General features: G+C 48.3%; 3 protein-coding genes across 3 annotated transcripts in view; 1 reads left to right on the top strand and 2 right to left on the bottom strand.

Annotated features, from left to right (window-relative positions):
* TDRD5 (tudor domain containing 5) overlaps positions 1 to 9680 on the bottom strand; it is a 32492-nt gene extending 22812 nt beyond the window's left edge. Inside the window, exons 1-2 of the mRNA XM_026084788.1 lie at positions 9651 to 9680; positions 71 to 160 (exon numbers count right to left, since the gene is read on the bottom strand). The gene's annotated coding sequence lies outside the window, so the exon portion shown is untranslated. The remainder of the gene's footprint in view (positions 1 to 70; positions 161 to 9650) is intronic.
* Positions 1877 to 9667, top strand: NPHS2 (NPHS2, podocin). The gene is made up of 8 exons (XM_026084789.1): positions 1877 to 2177; positions 4063 to 4166; positions 5188 to 5260; positions 5549 to 5631; positions 6818 to 7021; positions 7733 to 7788; positions 8624 to 8702; positions 9383 to 9667. The coding sequence occupies exons 1-8, from the start codon at positions 1877 to 1879 to the stop codon at positions 9659 to 9661; spliced, it is 1179 nt and encodes a 392-aa protein (XP_025940574.1). The 3' UTR covers positions 9662 to 9667.
* A 3997-nt stretch (positions 9681 to 13677) lies between the features above and the next one.
* Positions 13678 to 20938, bottom strand: part of AXDND1 (axonemal dynein light chain domain containing 1) — a 19332-nt gene continuing 12071 nt past the window's right edge. The window contains 9 exon segments of the mRNA XM_026084747.1: positions 13678 to 13793; positions 14511 to 14662; positions 15526 to 15617; positions 16823 to 16951; positions 17073 to 17237; positions 17461 to 17571; positions 18661 to 18757; positions 19467 to 19669; positions 20347 to 20440. Coding sequence (XP_025940532.1) covers positions 13690 to 13793; positions 14511 to 14662; positions 15526 to 15617; positions 16823 to 16951; positions 17073 to 17237; positions 17461 to 17571; positions 18661 to 18757; positions 19467 to 19669; positions 20347 to 20440 — 1147 coding nt within the window. The 3' untranslated portion in view covers positions 13678 to 13689.

The following is a 20938-nucleotide window of genomic DNA, read 5'->3' as shown; positions in this document are numbered from 1 at the left end:
CCGCTGCCCCGGCCCCGGCCCCGGCCCCCAGTCTGCGACCCCTTCAAGACAAAGCGAGRGGAACCCAAACCTCGACGTTATCGCGAACACGCTTGTATTTTTTATCCCATCCGAGGGGAAAAATCCACAGCAGACATGTCACTTGGTTACTTTCCCTAGGCTGAAGAGAGAATAAGTGCAATAAACTGAATTACAACAGCTGTTTCATGTGGGTTTACAATTATTTGAGCCACCTGCTCAGCCACTTGGTTAGTTTCGGGATGACAACAAGGCCTGAAGGGGCGGATTCGGGGCGGCCGTGATGGCGAATCCACCCGCAGGGGGCCAGCAAGCCCTCCTGGGGCGCCTCCGCTGCCCTGAGGTGACGGACGCGGGATTTCCCACAGGAATGGAGGAGTCAGGAGCCACAGGCTGAATGAAACATTGGACAAAACCAGACAGTTGCAAGTTCACAGCTATTAAATACCCCATAGTGCTTTTGACAAGAAATACAGCCAGAGCCAATGCTGCCCGGCCGAAATCGAACCTGGGAAATTGTTTATTACTGCTTAAAATCCCACCCGTGCTTCCAGTGGACAGAAACTGTGTCTTCTTGTCCCACGCTGGCCCAGTGCTACACACAAAGTGAAAAAGGCACACACACCAAAGGTCTCTGAAACGCCTAAAGCAAATGCAGGCACTGTATGAATTCATTAATTACGCCCTGTTTCCCCACAGCTTTTCTCCTCTTCCACCAGCCCTATTCATTCGTCGCTTCCCTGGCAACCCGCTAACAAGGCGCATAGCACGAAGGAGCGGAGAAAGCAGGGAACCGGCGCTCCTGCCCGCCCCGCGTGTAACATCCTGACTTGGGGCAGGCCAAAGGTCTCCAATAAAACAGGAATCCAAGAGAAAACAAGGCCGGCATCTCCCCTCTCCCGCTCCTCCACGCCGCCGGTCTCCCCGCTAGAGGCTGGGCTGCTCTGGGAAGCCCTGAGCTCAGCTAATTAAAAGGGACGTCACCGCTCCTGCGTTTGAGCCACGTCCTGCTCCTACACCTTGGCGTCTGCCTTGCACCGAGACCTCCCCCTCAGCTGCAGCCTCCCTGAAGCCAAAATGCCTGTTACCTCCCCTCTCCCCAGAGAAGACAGGACCCATGTTTCCACAGGTGTCACCACAGCCTGTGCAGTACGGCAGCCTTTTCCTGAAAGAGCTGAAAACACAGCTCTTTCTGGAGCCCTCACAGAGGTCGACGCAGCAGCAACGTGCAAGGACTGTCCTGAGCAGCAACCGGTACCTGTGTTTGCACTGCCCCTCTCCTGCTGTGGAGTTTGCTGCCGATATCCCTCTGCTGTGCCAGCCAAAGGGTCTGTAGGCAGCAGGGGCAGCGTGAGGTGCTGCTCACCCACCGCTTTTGGCAATGCCCTCTCCAAACTTTGCCGAGTTAGCAATCGGTCTCGCTAGCAAAGGTTTTTCACCCTGATGTTAACTGTGCTGGGTCATTCTCACCCTTTGAGGTCTTCTGAGCCAACTGCCCGACAGTTATTTTCAAGTTGCTTGTCAACAGCTTTGCAGAAACCATCTACTAAAAATCATCTGAGTGCTTTTGGTTGTATTTTTTTTCCAAAGCCAGACAGATACACCAAGAACATCCACCCGGAGCCCACTCTGTTCAGGTCTAATCTTCCTTCCCATCACCCCAGCGGTGTGCGATGAGAGCAGAGCAGCTGGGAAGCAGCTTGCTCGCGTCACTGTCCGCTACGTCTGACAAGCCTTTGATAGATTTGGAACAGGCCTCCCACATCTGACACCTCCCTTTCTCTCCTCCCCTGCCCAGTTTTCCTGCCTGCAGCAATAAATTCAAGCACAAATTCATCCTACTGCCACAGGCAGCTGCATGCTCCTCAGCTCAGAGAATCAGATGAAGATGGATAAGAGGTCTCGGAGCTCCTCCAGGGAGTCTCACAGGAGAAACAGAGAGTCCCCAGCTACGCAGAGCAAACGAGAGAAGATGGAGAGCAGCAGAGAAGCCAGCAAGGGAAGGGGAGACGTAAAGCAGGAGAAAGCAAAGGAGATCAAGAGCACCGCAGGGACAGATGGTAGGGTGCACACATCCACAGTGGTGGACGTGGATGATGTGATACCTGATGAAGAAATGGAGGCGCTGGCATTGCTGGACAGCGAGCGGCAGGAGGAAGGTATGGTTCATAGAAGGGAGGGGGCAGAAAAGCTATGGGCTCTTAGACCGTGCGTGTGTCACAGTATGGCTCTGCTCTCTGCACGGTGAGTGCCTTCGCACCCACCTTGCACAGACATGTAGTTTTTCTTGGGAGACTCCAACCCTCCCAGCTGGCTTCTGCAACCAGTATGGGCGGATCAGTGCTCTCTAGCAAAGCAACAAACTTTACAACAAGCAGTAAGATCTCCAGCATCCTTTATGCTTCAGCTCACTGCTCTCCAGCTCCATCTGTGGTCTGCTCTCATCTCCTTCCTGCTTGCCTTTCCTTAGGTGGAAGAAGTTAACCTTCATGCTACTCCACAGCCCTAAGAACTGCRCCACAGGGAAGCACTTGAGGCTTACACTCAGAGCTCCCCTTCCTGATAACCCTCGAGAGCAGCTCTCATCCAGGCCATGTGTTAGCCAGACTTCTGGCCTGCTGCAATAGGATGGAGCATTGCTGGAAAGTTAAAGGTTGAGGCAGCATCTTTGCAGTCCTGGCAGGAGGAACTGAGGCTGAGACAGGCAGGGTCACCCTCTTATCTGAGAGACATCTGAAAGGGGAAGCCTCCAGGCCAGGCAGAAGCTACCTCCATTTAAAACTAACATTACCTGAGATCAGTTTCATGGCTTTGGCCATGGCTTTGGCCAAGCCAGTCTATTAGCACAGCGTAAAGGCCAGTTCTGGGGGACAGGGCTCCACCTTGCTGTCTGTTGACTTGGTCTTGTCACAAGTCCTTTGGCAGGTGGCTGGGCCTCCTTGGCCCCTAAATCACCACAGGCTTGGCAGATGTGTGTTACAGGAGCCAGCATCACTTTCCCTCTCCCACATCAACCACTCTGCTGCCCTAGAGACACATGAGGGTTCGAGCTTGCTCCTGTCTCCCTGGTAGCCAATTTTTCATGGTTGTCTCTTTTTGCCTCAATAACAGGAATGCCAGCCACTGAGCAGCKCTGTGGAGCTATTACTGATGGTGCAGGATCTTAGGATCTGAAACCCCACTCAGATACTGGTGGCTCTGCAGAGAGCTCCCAAAGGCAAAGGGGCAGGAATGGAAGGGCTAAAAGTGATCCAAAATGGGAGGGTTGCTAACTTCACTGCTGGAAAACATGGTCYGCCTCTGGGTCTAGCTACCTCCAGAAGTAATCTATCTATTTTCATGCCATCCCTGCAGATTTTCCCTCAGGCAGGAGCATCACAAAGGGCAGCCAGAGCAACACAGCCCACACTCACTTTGGGGAGAGGAAGAAGGTAACATTCATCTGGGGCTGACCACCCCAGTCACCCTGCAGCACCTTGGAGGTGTGACTGCTGTAGCACACAGAGAGATTTCAGTGGCAGTACTGGCTTGGGCCCGCTGCRTTAGGGAGCTGGAAGGTGACTAAAATCCTACTCCAAAAGATCCTGAGGTACCGTGATAGAGAAGGGTGCTTCAGGCTGAGTGTGTTGAAAACCACCTCTTATTTATGATCTTTCTCTTTGTCACTGGCTTATCTTTCAGATAAGCTTCTGGGACCCCAACCCAGCCAACAGGCTGCCCCTTCCAAGCCTTTTGATACTATTTAGCAGCCTCAGGTCTTCAAACAAAAGGCTCTATTAAAGGCATTATATAGAAGCATGGAGACCCAAGCTCAATTTTTGCCAGCAAAGTAGAGGCAAAATATATCAGTCTGTCCTGGCAATGCCTAGGCATGTGGGGCAAGGGCTATTCTTTAACATAGCTCCAGAGAGAGCCAATGGTTCACACATGCACCAGGTCTAGGGAAAGGAAAATACAGAGGCAAATTTATGCAGGCAAGTTTCAGCAYGTCAGTTCCTTGGGAGCAGACCCCTCCTAACACAGTCATGTTGGATTTCTCCCTAGGTGTAAAGTCTCCAGGTCTAGGCATCTGCGAATGGCTTCTGACCATCTTGTCTTTCCTGTTCATCATAATGACCTTCCCCATTTCTGTCTGGTTCTGCATGAAGGTGAGAATAGTCATGGGGCCTCTCCATGTTTAGTATTTGGTGTCTGAGGTGGATGTAACCCACTGATTCAGCATGTGTGGGACACCATCATAAAGCTTTGTTGGTCTATGCCCTTCTTATTTGGGCTTCATCAACTCATCATTAATTTTGCCTTATCCTTTATCATATATTGCTGCAGCAGCAGGGCTGCACAGGGGTCCAGCCATTGCCTGTATAATACTCCTGCTGCCACATTGGCAGAAGGGGCTTAGGTTCCTCCTTTTTAAAATAAATTATGGGTGTAACATTTCTGTTCACTTTTAAACATAACCTTCAGCCTACCCAGCCAGGAGATGGCTRCATTACAGCAACAGAATAAATAGATTTTTCAGCGCGCAGTTTTTAAAYCATTTTAAGGTAAAAAGAGATCTGTAAATGTAGGAAATTTGGTCTAAGACATCAATCTGCCAGTTCATAGTTGATTTTTCCCCTATCTCCTGTTCTCCCAGAGGTTTATAACATGGCTCAGAGTAGGCACATTTCAGTTCCGATTCCTCAGGAAGTTCAACGTGCATCTTGTTCTCAACAGGAGTATCACTACTGTGGCTCAGATGTTACACATGTATGTGAACACACACGCAGACACACCCGTGTAGTTTCTTTGGAGACAAATAACCAACACGGAAAATTTAAGCTTAGGGTGTTCAAGTTTGGCCAAACTATAAGGAAGCAGAGTGCTGGCCTCATCCTGGGAAAACCTGGGCAGCACCAACATGGGCTTCTCTCACCCAGCCTCAGGCCGTCACAGGGCTGCTGTTCCTGCGCCTCTCACACACAGGCCAGCTAGCAATTCTAGACTAGGTTCTCTGCTTGGGTAAAGGGACTCGTAGTGACAGGTGACTCCAATAGTTCACATCTGCTGAAATCCTCCCTTTGTAGGGCTTTCCCAGAACCGAGGTTCTCCAGCACGCAGCTGAGTGAGGCCCCTTTCCTTTGGCCCTAGCCTTTCCCTCCAGCCTAGTCTCTTTTTTTCCCTCTGCAGGTAGTGCGGGAGTATGAGAGAGCCATTGTTTTCCGACTTGGGCATCTTCTTCCTGGCAGAGCCAGAGGGCCTGGTAAGATGTTCCTTCAGCTCCCCCATCTATGCCCCTCCTCTTCTCCATGCTCTCCCAAAGCTCACATACTAGTACCTTTTTACCTCTCCAACAGGCCCAGCCAGACAGGAGATGATAGGTCCATCACCTTCTGATGTTCTTTCCCATACTGAAGTAGCCTCAGATTTTCAGCTGATATATTGCTATTCCTTTCTAGTTCATGCCAACCCCTCTCCTGGTCCCCAGAGCAGGGGAGGAAATTTCTGTGGTTCTGATGATCACCAGCTGTCTCTTTCTTTCCCCCCACAGGCCTTTTCTTCTTCCTTCCCTGTCTGGACACATATCACAAGGTGGACCTCCGCCTCAAAACCCTAGAGATCCCTTTCCACCAGGTATGGCTCCCCACACCGTATGTTCACTCTTGGGTCTCTTTAGCATTACACCTCCCTGTGACTGGTCATGTCATGCTTGAGGTCAGCCCTGATTTGGCCCTGATGTTAAGAAAGCAGTATATAATTAAGAGAGTGATTCTCGTTCCAAGTCACAAAGCACCAGTCTACTGGCCATAAGATACTGTGCAGCACTGCCCGTTCTCAGGGTCTCACCGAAAACCAGGCCTTCTTGGCAAAGCCCCAGCTCCAGGATTCCTGTGAATGTATGAGAAGTCCCTATCTCCCTAGTCTTACATTTCTAGCCTTCATGGTTGCATAGGAAAGTTTGAAAATAACATCTCAGAGTAACCCTAATGCCTCAAAAAATGGAAGGCAAAAATATACCAACCATAGTGTTTTTCTTTTATTGTAAAACCACTGGTTTTAGTCCTGTTCAATTTGAAATGCTTTAATGATACCATACAGCAAAAGGGAGGYGGTTGGGCTACAGATACAGGACCAGCTTTTTACCCACCACTGAAGAATCCGTGCAGAGAGGTCAGGAGCACAGACTGTAAGATCTTACAAGGATGTCCCTCAATGGGGGAGCTGCTGCTCCTGTACAAGCCTGGGAAGGAGGAAGGGCTGAACCCTCCCTGCTAACCCAGGAATCTGTAGCCTCCCTAGCCACGGTTACACAGGACAAGCATGTAATATCCCCTCTTCTTTTGGGACCTGTTACCTGTGCTGCTGCATCGCCAGCAGCACTGTCTTAATCTGGTAGCATATCCAGGCTCGCCTCTGCAGCATACAGCAGATCCTTCTGGAGACTGTACTCRGCAACACTGAACAAGGCTCTGTGCCCAAACTGCAGGACACAGCCTGTGTGCTCAAAACAGGAATGGACCAGACAGCAATGGGAAGAGAAACATGGCCTAGGATGGTGACCTGCACAGGGTCCCACAGCTCAGCAGCCAAACTGAGGAGACAGACACAAAGATGCTGCTCAGGGAACTGAGACCCAGAGGTTAATTAGTTTGCCCAAGGTCAGTCAGTGGCAGAGCTRAGAACCAGCTCCTCAGGGAGCCGGGAATACAAAAGCCTTAACCATCCAGCCAGTCTTCCTCATTCTCAGAATCACCTGCTTCTTTGGGCCACCTTAGAGTTGTCAGAACCAGTTCCATCTCCCCTAATGTCTTCTGCTTAGGTGGTGACTAAAGACATGGTTACCTTGGAGATAGATGCTGTCTGCTACTACCGGCTGGAGAATGCCTCTCTTCTCCTCACCACCCTGACCAGCATCTCCAGTGCCATCCAGCTGCTGGTGCAGACTACCACGAAGCGCCTCCTAGCACACCGAGCTTTCTCCGAACTCCTATTGGAGAGGAAGAGTATCAGTCAGGAGATAAAGGTGCTTCCACAGGGAGAGAGCGGGCAGAGTGAGGGGTGAATTGAGGCTCCACAGAGAGGCTTGGAGGGTGATCAGCCCCCCAGAATCACATACACTGGTTTGTAAAGAGTGCAATAACAGCACATGGCCCTTCACAGAAAAATGGGATGTGTATTTTAAACTCAGATCACTTTAGGGGAAGAATCTACAGTGTGGCCACCAAAGGCAGGGAGTAGTAAATGGTATGGTGTGAAGGGGATGAAGGAACATCTTAAACCAGCTTCATCAGTGCTTTGCAATAGCCCAGCTTCAGTGGTTACCCCAGAGAGGAGAGTCTCTCAGGAAATTTCTTCTGCAGCCTGTCCAAGTTGCCATAAACCCTGTGCATACAGGATCTCCAACAGCAGTTCTGTGGTGCCATAACACCTACACATACGAGGCCAGGCAGGAACTCAGTTTCCTAGGGAACTGAATTGGCTCCACACTCAAGCCAATATGGACAGGTTAAATTGTGTAAAACCTATGGGAGAAACATGAATCAAAAGTGAAGCGAGAGAAATAATTTTAGTTCTGAGGGGCCTCATACAATAGCACACACAAACTAACAAAGCTGCCCTAAAGTCCTGCTGTTAACTGCCTTGAATTAATGTCCCTGCACTCTCTGACTCCCTGTGAGGGGCCTGCGCAAGGGCTGGTGTTCTCCCTATGCTCAGAAAATCCTCCTCTTTGCAGGTGGCCTTGGATGCCGTGACAGGCTGCTGGGGAATCAAGGTGGAGAGAACAGAAATGTAGGTAGGAAGTGCCAGTAGAGGAGACCTCCCTGGCTCTTTGCAAGTACCTACCTTGCCATGGTCCTTGCTGTCTGCTCCTCTCCCTGCTTTTCCTCTGGCCCTCTCCTGACAGGCTTTTCCCTGCCCCTTTCAGCCTTTGCTTACAGTAAAACTTTCACATGCAAAGATACCACTTGCTCCTGTACTGACAGCCAGGGCAGGATCCTTAGCTGGGATCTCATCGCCATTTTACTACTGTTCCTGGCAGAGTTGCACCCACTTCTGGTGGCCCGGGAGTCACAGCAGACACCAAAACCTCTGTTTCCTAGTCTGGATCAAAGGCCCTGGGGTCTCAGCACTGGTTGGGATGGGCTCATCGCTCAGAAGCCCATGTAGAAGGGTGGGCCATGCTCATCACACGGAGGGCCACAGAAGAGGGAGCCAAGTGAATCTGGGTCTAAGCAATGACTAAGCAACTGTATGAACAGAAGGAAATTCCTGTAGCTGTGTCTTGAGAGTGGTCTCCCAGTGGATTCTCTGATGTCTTATAAAGGGTGAGCATAGGCATCAAGCCTCAAAGATACAAATAGGAGAGGTCTCTGCTATCTAGTGGTCGTGAACACCTGGTTTCATTAGAAAAGTGTGCTGGAATAGAAGGATGGGAATGGAAGTAGAAGGCTAAAGCAAGAAAAGCAACACCCAGGGAGTTCAGAGCAAAGGACATTAGCCAACAGCTTTACAGAGACTGAGTGATGAGCCAGTTCCAAGCAGTCTGACTAGGCAGTCAGATCAACTGTCCAGTGCTGCCAGGGGAGCATGGGGCCCAGCTAATTCTTGTCTCTTACTCACACAGCAACAACGTACAGCTGCCTGCTGAAGTCCAGCAGTCCCTGGCCGTGGAAGCAGAGGCTCAGAGGCAGGCCAAAGTGCGGGTATGCTAGTGCTGAAGACCTCCCATCTCCTTGCAAAGTGTCCCTCTTTCCCGTCCCACCTCCAGCTGAGGTCCCTGGAATATGCCAAATTAGGGCATAGCTCTGGGCATACCTGTCTCCTTTCATTCCTGCCCAAGGGGAGCTGCAATAAGAGGCTGGTCCAGCCCAGCAGAGTCTGCCTGGAAAGCCCAAATCTGGCATCCGGCCTATGGGTAGGACAGAAACACGCACAAGAAGTCTGGGGTTATCTCCAGCCCACAACACTTGTGGGGAACTCTTTCTTCCTCAGTGCTTTGCCAGGAGGCTGGAGCAGGGCTCTCCTCACTGTACCTCCTCAACTTGCTGAGCTTCTCAACAGCCTGGATAAAACCCATTTTCAGCATCCCTCCCACAGCCCAGCCTAGGGAGGCTGCCTTTTCCTGTGCTTTTGCAGCACGAGTCTGTCCAACTGTGAGCCCTGATGGGCCTAATAGTTCCTAAACTGCCCGTGGCTTCAGTAAAAACAAGCTGGATGTGAGTTCCCAAACTTTTGGGACATCCGTATATCTAGTATGTGCTGTGATCTTCAGAGAGCAGGGAAGCTGCATTTGCACTGGCCCTGGGGAGATCACAGTGATAATCTCTCTGTAGTCTCCTTACTTCCTAGCCTCACGGATACCCTTTGTTCCCCTTCTTGGTAGGTGATTGCTGCTGAGGGGGAAAAGGCTGCTTCTGAGTCCCTGCGGATGGCAGCTGAGATCCTGTCCAGTGCCCCTGCTGCTGCTCAGCTCCGTTACCTCCATGCGCTGCACTCTTTTGCTGCAGAGAAACCCGCTGCCTTCATCTTGCCCTTGCCTTTGGATACTATGAACCTGGTCTCTTCAGCCACCCGCAGTCCCCCAGGAGTAAGCAGCCTCCTCACGGACAACACAAGCCTCCCAGAAAGCCTGAAAGACAAGAAGGACTCACCCATGCTGTAAGAGCTGTCCCAGAAATGATTGCCACAGTGCCCCAGTCAGTCCTGCCCAGAGAGGAGCAAGAAGGCTGGTCTACAGCCCACCAGCAGCGTGTGGGCCAGAGGTGGGAGGAAAGGTAGCCCAGGCCTGTAACATAAAGTGGATTGTACATGCAAGAAGTTTCTGCTTGCTTTAGAAAGGAAAAAACATGGAGCACAAGGAGCAAGGGTGCGTGTGTGAGCAGGGCGTCAAGGGAGGAGGGGGGTCTTCCCTTCCTTTCTCCTTTCACCTTGCCAGACGGGCTCTGCGGTGTCAGAGATGTGACCCTGGTGGTCTGATCCATCCTTCCTCATCACATCAGCAGGAAAGACAGACTAGCCTCTATCTGTTTAAAAGCCCTGAATCCCCAAACTCCCCTCCCAACATGAGCTGCAGGAATTAAGGTGCAGAAAGCCTGACACTGGGATCAAGGAGGCAGGCACAGGCTGCCCCACAGGGGTGGACATCTTATYGGAGGCATTGGTTTCCTGGGGTTCTACCCTTGTGCTCGGACTCTTTGGGTTTTCCTTCTGCACCCTTGGCTGTAAGTGGCTATTTTCTAAAGAACAGCAGGTGGTAAAACAATGCCAAGGCACGACTGGCTGGACTGCTTGGGCAGGAGCATGCTCCTCTTCACAGCCAGGCTCCATGGGTGGTGCCCTGGGAAAATGCAACTGCTCAGGTGGTATGGAAGGGATCCTTGCTTGAGTGCCTTTTCTCTCAGCATGAATGGTTGATTAGAGGTGAGAAGAGTGAGACAGGCTGGGGTGGGAGCCTGACAAACTGGAGCTGCTCCTGGGGAGGGCAAGAGGAGCAGGCTCAGCCTGCAGGCAGGTTGGTGGGCACTGTGGGCCTGGTTCCCTTGCAGCTTCACTGCTTGCACAGGGGGCTCTGGAGGCAGTCCTGGATGCAGGAGTTCAGTCACCACCCATGCACACATACATACACACACACAACCAAGATGTTTAACCTCTAGTACTAAACTAGGAGGAAAGGAAGAAGAAGGAAAATGAGGAAAGGGCAGCATTTTATGGCTTGGCACTTGCTAGCAAGGYACACAAGCTGTGCAGAGGGAAGGCAGGCTGTGCTGCTGCTTGCTTCCGCTGGGTGGTGAGCCAGGACAAGATCTGAGCTTGCAGGTGGCTGCCTCCAGGAGTACTGTGTGTCTAAAAAGAGAGATGATCCCACTGAGCTGACAAGGAGGAATCCAGCACCACACTGGAAAAGCTAGTTATCTGCCTTGAGAACAGTAATTCTTTTGCAGACTGCAACCATCTTGAACATCCCTATAGACAGGGCAGAACCAGAGAAAGTCCTCAAAGCTCTTATAGGAGTTTTGAGGACTTTCTCTGGATCTTATAAAATCTTTCCTTCCTTTCCCTTGGCAAAGATATGGGGCACAAAAGAAACCCCAATACTCAGTTTCTTTCATTTTGGTGTCCTTGGGTGGCTACCCGCTCTGCTCCTGTCCTTTTGCATGACCTGCAATATCTCCCCRTGCTTTGAAGCAGGCCCCCCCTGCACAGCCATTCCCAGGCCAAGTGTTTGGGTGCTGGAGGCAAGCAGGGGCTGGTAGAGGCTGAGCTAGAGAGCACTTCGGGGCTCTTCTCTAACTGCCCATAAGGTAGTTTGCCTCCATGACAGTCCCTAGCAAGGGCATCCCGGCCAGTTGGTCATTCTTGTATTCTCACTAGTTTTTTCAGTCCCTCTTTGGCTGCTAGTAACACTTCATGAGCAAGGCCCATGCCATTGGTACCAATTCCTTTAAATGCAATTGGGTCACAAGGAGGGACTGCAGATACTGGTTTAATACTGTGAAGCACAAGCAGCCCACTTCTGCTAATACCAGGTACTCTGTATTTAATCAGGCCCTTCAGCTCCCTTGAGTCCCCTTCCCAATACACAGTGTTCCCATAACACTCTCCACAAGTATTTGCCAGCTTTCTTACAGCAAGGACACTCAGCAAACCAGCCCCCCTTACAAGTGGCTGTAAAGTGGAAAATTTCCACCTGTGAAATTATAAATGACCACACAARCATCTGAGCTCTGGGTGTAACTTCCTGAGAGCACTTCACATCCAGCTCACTCTCCCACTGTAACTTCTCACGCAAGGACTGAGGGACGAATACGGCTTCAGCTCCCGAGTCCATAATAGATCTCAGCAGTAATCCAGTCATGGGAAACTGGCTCTGGGGAGCGTAACAGCTCTATAGTCTTCCACTGATGAACCTGAGCTGTGTAGTTACTGCTCTAAGGCCAATTCTGGTTATTTCTCATGCTGCTTGCATAGGTGCCTGTTTCCCAGCCTAGAACAAAAGTGTGTAAATACTGCACAGCATGAACTACAGATGATCCTTTCTGAGCACTTCTCTAGCTAAATTTCTAACTCCATGTAAAATGATCCATCCAGACCAGGGTTCCTTGGCAAATCAAGGAACAGGATAAAGCATGAAAGGAACAAATCTTAGCCTGAACAACAAATAAGACTCTCAGAGATACATGGTACTACATGCACACACATTACCCTGTTTACAGTCATATCTGCAGAAGTCAGGCATAATTACTGAGTCAGGCATTAAAACTTTTCTGCAATATCCAGTTATAAAAAAGGCAAATGATAGCTAAGAGCATCATCATTTCCAAAGAACGCACCTAGTTCCAAGTAAGATCTCAGTATACATTGCTGATAGAAACTTGTCATTTTACCTTTAGGAGATATTACTTTCAAAAACCTTGCAGCAGGAAAACATAGTTTAAGAATGTACTTCAGGATTACTGGCATACAATGTTTCCAAAATAGAATTTACTCCCAGGGAGTTGGCAGTGGCTGCCTGAAGCAGATGCGATTTGTGACAGTTTCACTGCCTGCTCTTCCGTGCTGGGACTGGGTCAGACTGAGAAGAACCATGCCAAATTCAGGCAGCTGCTGCTGAGCTTCAAGCACATTATAACACCACTGACTGCCTCAGGGCCTGGACCCAGGGGAGGCAGAAGCCCAGGGCAGCTGCCTTGCCACGTGGTTTGGCCTGTCCAGGCTACAAGACTGCTGCAGATGGGGAGCCAGGAGGCTCAAACCCCAAACTCACAAATCAGAGTGAGATTGATTCCATCTCAATGCACTGAGGGGGTGAAGTGAAATCATCTGAGGTCTGATCTTGTGACTTTGGCTGCTCTCCTGTGGCAGCAAACTGAGAAAGGCCTTCAGGATCATGCATGGCTTCAGGCTGCTTCATGCCTTCTGAAAGAAGGACAAAACCTTCAAAAGAAGATTCAACTAAGGAAGAATCTGTACAATCTGTACAATTTCTTCCTAACCAATCAGCAGATAACTGAACCATCTGAAAGCCCAGAGAATGAAGGAGGTACCTCCTCTCAAATACACATGAGAAAACAACTTTTAAGTTAAAAACAAAAATGGGAAAGAAAATTAAAGGATTAGAGTGATCAGAAATCTAGCCAGGATTCTGAATTTGGTCAAGAGGGTGCAACTTGAGTGACTTACAACCAGGCCCCATTGGCACTAAGAAAAACCACCTCAGTATGAGAGGAAAGAGGTGCAAATGACTTACTTGCATGATACAAAATGGAGTGAGGCAGAATGAAATGGAGCAACAGGAGAAGAATAGTGAATACAAACAGGAGCCAAGCACCAGGCAAGGCAGGTGACTGGCAGCACAGGCAGGAGAGGTGTGGGTAGGAGAAAGTAGAGGTAGCAATAGTATTACAGGAAGACAAGCTGCAAAGTCATTTAGAGGTATGGGGGAAGTAGAGGATAAGTAGAGAGAAGTACAGAAGCGGCAGAGTGGACTGAGCAGGAGGAACATTTRCTGTCGCGGTTCTGTTTGCACATTTACAGTGAGATCAGCAATTCTAGGGAGTGCTGAATCTACTGTATGTGTAAGACACAGGCACAGAGATACTGCGGTAGCGGAGGAGGAGGTAAAGGCAGTGGGTCAGGGGTGAGATTCTACTATAAATGGGCACTAAAACTTTCCTTGGGCATTGCTACTCTTTAATGTTTAGTTTTGCGGGGTTTCTTGGATCGGCCAGAGGTAGAAGCTTTGGGCAAAGTTGAGTGGGCCAGGGMTTCTGACACTCTTTCTTGAAAAACTTTTTCTGAAAGAAAAAAAAAAAACACAAAATGAAGCCATTAAAAATACCACAGAGTAAAAATATGCCCAAGGTATTACATTATTAACAAACAAATTGGCCTCCCCGCCCTGCTTTTATGTCAGAGATAGGATACACTGCCTGTGTGAACCAGGACTGTGCTGTACCCAAGTTCAGTATAGCAAACAGAGGAAACTTTCTCAGAGCTCCACTGGCTCCTGCTGCCTCTTTACACCTTCCTCTGCAGTGCAAAGGAGTACCCCTGCTACTGGTGACAGCATATGGGAGCTGGCACAACTCCGACAACAGGTTCCAAAGCTACCTACATGAAAGTCTGTGGCCTTTGAGAGTGAAGACCTGAAAAATAATTTCTTTTCTACCCAGGAATCAGTGTTCCTAAACAGATCATCTTGACTGCAACAGGGAACGCTTATTTACAAGGAAGATAAAGCCAGTTACAGTGCTGTCCTAGAAATAGCTTGCATCAGTACCAAATAAAATAACTTTCTCTCAGAAGCAGGCCGAGTCCAGCAGTTCCTGCTGCTCCGGTCTAAAATCATCTCCCAGGGGAATGGTAGAAGCCTCCTTGTTTGGCATCTGACCGCAAAACCCTAGAATGTGCCTAGGAGGGGATGATCCTGCACTAAATGGGAGATGAATGAAGTGGCTGAAAGTTTGCTTCTCTGAGTCCAGGAGAGGGTTCAAACCATTGATTCTCCTGACCTTGCCCTTGTTTAGATGTTGCTTCTGGGACAGATTTGTGCTCTTTCTCCAGCTCTTCCTCCAACTCCTGGATTCTCTCCAGAGCTTCTTCCAGCTTCTCTTCAAGACCTTCTGATCTCTCCTCTGCATTCTGAGCACGGATCTCTGTTTCTCTGAAATGCAGAAGCCAAGATAATGCTGAAACTTGAATCTAAGCAGCTGCTGGCAGGATACCCAAAAGAAAGATTTAGAAAACTTTCGTAGAACTGACTGACTCTATAAAAAACATTTAAGGTTCTAGAGAATGGTATTAAAAGGTCTATAGCAAAYGGAGACTTCATGGCACAGCTATGTAATTCCTGCAAATTCAATTCATTTTAAAATTCAGTGTTTGCTAGCAAAGGGCAAGGTATTGATCTTCACTGTACAAGGATAAATACAGAGTACAGTCAAATCTATTAGGCAGGCTAACGGGGCAGGGATAACCTGGACAATGCAAACTCACAGATAAAGCAGACAGCACGAGGGAGTGTAATGCAGATGTGCCCGAGCCTGCGTAGGCATGGAAGAAGTCATTATACTAGGCTCAGGACAAACCGTGGTATGATTCTGCGTGGAGCCACTTGGGTGCCTCTTCACCGTGTTCCCCATGCTTAGGCACAACATCACACATATGCCTACCCAGCTGCCGGGCACTGACAAGCCCGGGAAGCACTCAGCTGCAATCACAGAGCACCCTGCAAGTGCTAACAGGACCTGACCAATTACGACATCTTGCACAAAACCATCCTGAATATCTCTGTTGCTCCATAGAGCAAATATTCTGCACACAGATAAGGGACAACTCCAGTCCTAAAATAGGCCATATCTTCAGCTAACATAAATCACAATGAATGGCTCAAGACAATGAGAAGAGAAGGAAACCATAATGAAGCCAGCAGAGATGGATGAAGCAGAATCTCAGAGACCAGAGGAGCCACTTGCCTGGGATGAAACCCTGCCCTGCTCATGCCTCCAGTACAGGACTGGTACTCACAGGAGCCGCGCTTGCAGATGTTCCACCATTGCCAAGGTTTCAAACTCTTTCTGAGAAAAGGAGGTTGACGATTTGGTGGCAGTCATCTCCCTCTGGTTGGAAAGAGCAAAACCTTCCATAAGTGAACATGAAACCAACAACAGAGTGTTTCATCTGCAACATGTGCCTGGTTTGGTTCTGGTGCACAGTTGCAACACAGACAAAAGCTCAGTGTCAGTATAGCATGTAAAAACAGGGGCTAGTTCAAGGACTTCATTTTGWTTGGATCTGCTCATATCTTGGCATTAAAAATACTTATATGCTTTTCCGCTTCGGACATGAATGTCTCACTGGCTAATAGTTCTAGGTTGCCAGTGCATTCATTGGGTTTTAGAAGTCAGAGATGGCTGCAGCCTGATCAGGAGTCAAGAAACCAAATAAAAGAGGTTCAGAGAACAGAAGGAAGCAGCTCCTCAAAGGGGCCAACAAGGCACAAGATACTTAGTGTGCTTCATCTGAAGCAGGCAACCAGGATTTCTGTGGAAATTTAACTGTTAAAAGGCTCCTCTTCTAAGCTTTGGAGGGTTGTGATTTCCACCTGTAGAGCATAAAGCGTAGTGCATGCTCAGCTCCCTGCCAATACAGCACGCTTGAGGAGCGGGACCATCCGGTGACAGTTAGCTAAAGATCCACAACTCCTGTAGGCCTTGGTCCTCCTCTGGATGACTAACCAGCTAAGGAGCAGTTGCAAAAGGCAGGCCCTGTGACTTCTGACTGGAGACCAACTTAACTAAAAGCGGTCTTTAGCCTGGCCTCCTCTTCCAAAGAATACCATCCCAAAGACATGGAGCAAACAGAGATCGAGCAGGCACAGCTGGCCAAAACAACCTGAACTTCTTGCTTGCCTGTTGCGCTGGGACCTCCCTGAATCCCTGATCCCTCTTTAACTCCCCTCCAACATGCCCAGCCACCGTATCACTTTCACCATCCCTGGAAGTGCTGCTGGCCCTCACCCAATCTCTGTTGATAGTCCTGACCCAAACTACACACTCTGCTCACCACTGGTCCCATGGAAGCCCTGGGGCCATGGCACAGGGCAGTAATGCATGGGTCAGGCAGACCAACTGAAGCAGTGGTAGCTGTGCCAATGAATATTTTTTAAGAGAAGAATCAAATACACCAGCATCTTGCACTGCCCCAGCAGGGTCTGACACAAGCATTAAGCAGGGTCTGCTGAAAGACTCTGACTAGGCAGCTAAACTCCAGCTCCAGCTCTCTGCCCGCAGGCTAAAACCACTGGTGTGATAGAGGTGCCTACCCCCGTGACTGAAGTGATGTCTGACTTCAGGGACTTCAGGTGGATGTTGAAGTCATGTCCTAMATATCTGATCATATCTGCAGTTGCTTCATTGCCTTCAGTCAGGAAATCAGTGCCAGCCCCTGGCTGCTGCTGAGGGAGAAAATGAACAAGAAATAGGAGAAATAACACTGGCTCAGGCTGGCTGTAGCGGCCTGCTTCACGCAGCATACAGTGAGCAATAACTAAAAAGGCCCTGATGGAAAGCAACTTACTGCAGCTACTACAGTCACCTGCATAATAGCAATTTTTTCCTTACTTCTAATGTTTCTTCCTCTATTATGGGTTTCTTATCACTGCTGATGTCCTCAGCTTCAAACCCTTCCTGAGATGAAGAAATGACAGTGTCCTTAATGTTAAGCTTCAGTTGCAACACCTGTAAGGCACCATAAGRCTCTGGTTAGTAGCAGGCTCCCTTTGTCCATCCAGATAACCCAGGCAAAGCTAACCAGTCTTTCACCTTCTCTTCCACATGCTACCCACTCCCCTCCCCCTCCCCCCCCAAAACTGAACTGTAGCTGCTTCTTTAAGAAAAATTTTTGAAACAGGTCTTCATTCAAAACGGTTCAACCTAGAATAGCAAATGCAGTCTTACATACCTCTGACCCAAAGAGTTTTTTCAGTTCTTCTGAACTCAGAAAGGAGACTGGAGTGCCCTTGATCTCCGAAAGGATGAGACTACATGCTTGAATCCAGTTACAGCACTCAATCTGGGAAGACATAAGAGAAAAGGAGGATAATTCAGTAGGAAAAGTATCTGTGATCATATTCATTCGTYTGGTTAAATAACTTCATCCTTCTGTCTTTATCTGCTTCAAGACCAACCTGGACCCTTGCATCCTCACCCTACAGAGGAAGACACATTTCTCCAAGCTTTCAGACATGGCATCTGTCACTAGCTAATCACTCACACCAATTAATTCATTCAACAAGCTCTTCCTCAGGCCAGCCCTGAGGATGATCTCAGTCAGACCACTGCCCTACCCTGTGGGGGAAGAAATGAGTGTAAATCCCAAGTATTATTTTTTCACCCACTAAGCTAACACAGAACAGAATCATTGTGGAAAAGTATTTAATTTCTGCAAAGGAATCAACATTGCTTTAAGGAAAATAAGGTATCTGTCCTGTGCTCAAGCTCCTTGGGCTTTGGGAAGGGTCTACATCTCACATTCCTAAAGTATAGGCAAAGCTCAGCTAAGCACTGGAGATGATTGTGGTAGCAATTACAAAAGGAAGATGGAAGATAAGATATATGCTGCCATGATCCCCCAGGTGCTCTAGAACAAGACGCTGTCATTAACATATACTTTGAGTAACAGCAAGTTATCTTTCTATACACCGTACAGATGCAAGAATATGTAGAATAAGAAACAGGCAGACAGGCCAGCTGCCTGCACAAGGCTGTTTAAGGGTATATTACATTAAGCACATCCAGGAACTCTCAAGTACCACTTGAGTCTAGACATACATGGCTCTGACAAGCTTTAAATCAGAGCTGAATCTACTGCTATTCATATAATAAATTAACAGAAGAGTCTTTAATTATGTACCCTGACAYGGAAAGGAAAATATAACAAAATGCAACCCAAGTTCATCAAAATTCTGGGCTCTCCAGAGCTGCAGAGTTAGTAGGAAACTTGGAGGACTGGAGGAATGCATAGGAGCAGCAGGGGTTTTCCTCCTTCTTGAAGCAGTTACATATATTTTTCTCTACCTTTCACAAATGCCTTCTCTACCTTTCACAAATGCAGTCTGGTCTACCCCAGACCTGGACAGCTGGAAATGCAGGCACCTATCACCTTGATCTTATTCAGCTCCTGCAGCTCCAAATCATCTTCTAAATCCGTCTCTGAGTGTTTCTTCCAAAGGATGGTGCTGACAATCTCCTGGCAGCAGCTGCAGAGATGCAGAATGCCATCAGCCCTGCAGCCATGCCCTCAAATGCTCTATTCTCTTCAGTCAGGATCCTGTGGCTCTCAACAAGACCCATGGGCTGCCTCCAGACCTTGGCACAAGAGAAGTCTCAAGAAGAGCTGTCCTCACCCACCCCGCTCACATGGTGACCTCCCAGACAGCCTGTCTGYGCCTGTGCTTTACTAACCCATGGAAGACATGTGAGCGCTGCTCCTAAATAAGGTAGAGGCTGTGCTCCGGGGTCCTGCACTGCCTTTACGACCTCGGGAGGTCATCCTCCACAGTGTGGGCAAAGCCCTTGCAATCACAGATGCCAGCATGTTTTACATCAGAACTAGGAATAAATAAGGGACAGCCATTCCCTTTAGATGTGCCCAACCTCAGCTACCTCTTGTCTTTGCAAGTGAAGTCATAACCCTGAGTCTGTAACATCATCACAGTCTCTAAGGACAGAAATACAGTGCTAGGCAGACATAGGCAGCAAGTCCTCTAGGCATTTTCCCAGTAAGAAGGCAYATTTAGGACCTGGGAGAGGATTTAAGGAAAACCAAATTTGGAACCCCTTTTTTATCCAACCCCTCTCACTTTCCTGGAAGTTGATGGGACCTTTTACCATGATGAATCTCTCACCACACCACACCTTTTCCCTAGAGAAAACCCCTTTGATGAAATTAAAAACCTCCATTAATACCTGATTATATAACTAGAGATTCTGCTGCTCTTGGCAACCAGCTCTTCAGCTTCTTCCTCTAGCTTATGAGCACTCAGAAATCTGAGCTCCTCTTCCATAGCATCATCCTTCCGTTGGGGACACTCACAGCACGAACGGTCTGGGACCATGTATCTCAGCAAATTCACCAGCCACAGCGTCAGGTTTCTGTGCAGTTCAGTCACCTGCACAAAACAAAGCAAATCTAAATCAGTCATAAATGACTGGTCTTACCAAGGGTTTGGAAGTCAGTAACATTTCACACACTTCAATGTCCAAACTAATTCCATTTGTTATCTAACCTAAAGACAGAAACATTYGCATTTACCATATTTTTCTCCCATTTTCCTTCCCACTGCCAAAACATCTTTTCCTACTACGGATCCAACCTTCTTCCAGTTCTTCTTTAAGATCATAAGCTGATTATGCAAAATTCAGCTGCATCCCAAAAAAATCACACACCTCACTGATAGGACACTTAAAAAAATACTCAGTAAAAGCTTCCATTCTACAATCCTGGGGGCAGGGGAAGAGAGAGATCTAGCAGCTAAAACAGCTCTCTGAACAGGAAATAGCAATATATTCCAGAGGAAATGCTTGGTAAAGATTGAAAAAAAAAGTTTATATTCATGTACTAAATAGAAGACCTTCCAGGTATATAAGCAGCAGCACACCAAGTTTATTAGAGGGGTCCTTTTATGCTCCCTTGGCTGGAAGAGGAAAGCCACAATTCTCAACTCGAAGATGTCAAAGCAGAAAAGAGGTATCCTCACAACTGTGCTCTGAGCAGAGGAAAATTAAAGGAAAGAGTGAATACTAGATACAGTGCTCACATCCCTAGCTGTTTCAGGCTTGCACTTACTTCTTGGTTAAGATGCATGATGTTCTTCTCAATCTCATTATTCATGGACAGAATCCATTGCTGAATCATCTTAAACACTTCTCCGGGTACCACTCTGAAAAAAACAAAACAAAAAAACACAGATACAGAAACAATGTGACCTCTAGTGCACCAAACCTGAGGAGCTCTTGTCTCAAAGACACCTTTTGCTTCCCAGCTCAAGGAAAACTACACATTTAGTGTGCTACATACTGGGAACATGAAACATGCAATTTTGTTAATGCTATAATTGTGCTCAAACTTGTCATTTGCAAGTAACCTCCTATGTATACATTACATATGTGCTCTGCAAATAAAGCGCTACCAAAGACAATGGAGCACCACAAGGTGGACTATCCCCCCAACAAATCTAACTGTAAATGAATCACATATTTGTTTTTTCCTTCACATGCCAAGCAGGTGGCAGTTCTGAGGAAGACAGTGATGTTCCAGGAACAATACTGTAGCCACCAACTGTTTCCACACATATTGCCAAATCAAAGCAAATAAAAGGCAGCCACTGATCATTTTAACAGCTTGACTGATCATTTGTATCCCACTGCCAGCTTCCTTT

This window comes from Apteryx rowi, unplaced genomic scaffold (assembly GCF_003343035.1).
Source record: "Apteryx rowi isolate R43461 unplaced genomic scaffold, aptRow1 scaffold_65, whole genome shotgun sequence".
Lineage (NCBI taxonomy): Eukaryota > Metazoa > Chordata > Aves > Apterygiformes > Apterygidae > Apteryx > Apteryx rowi.
Note: the sequence above shows the minus strand (reverse complement) of the source record. Positions and strands in the feature narration are given on the sequence as shown.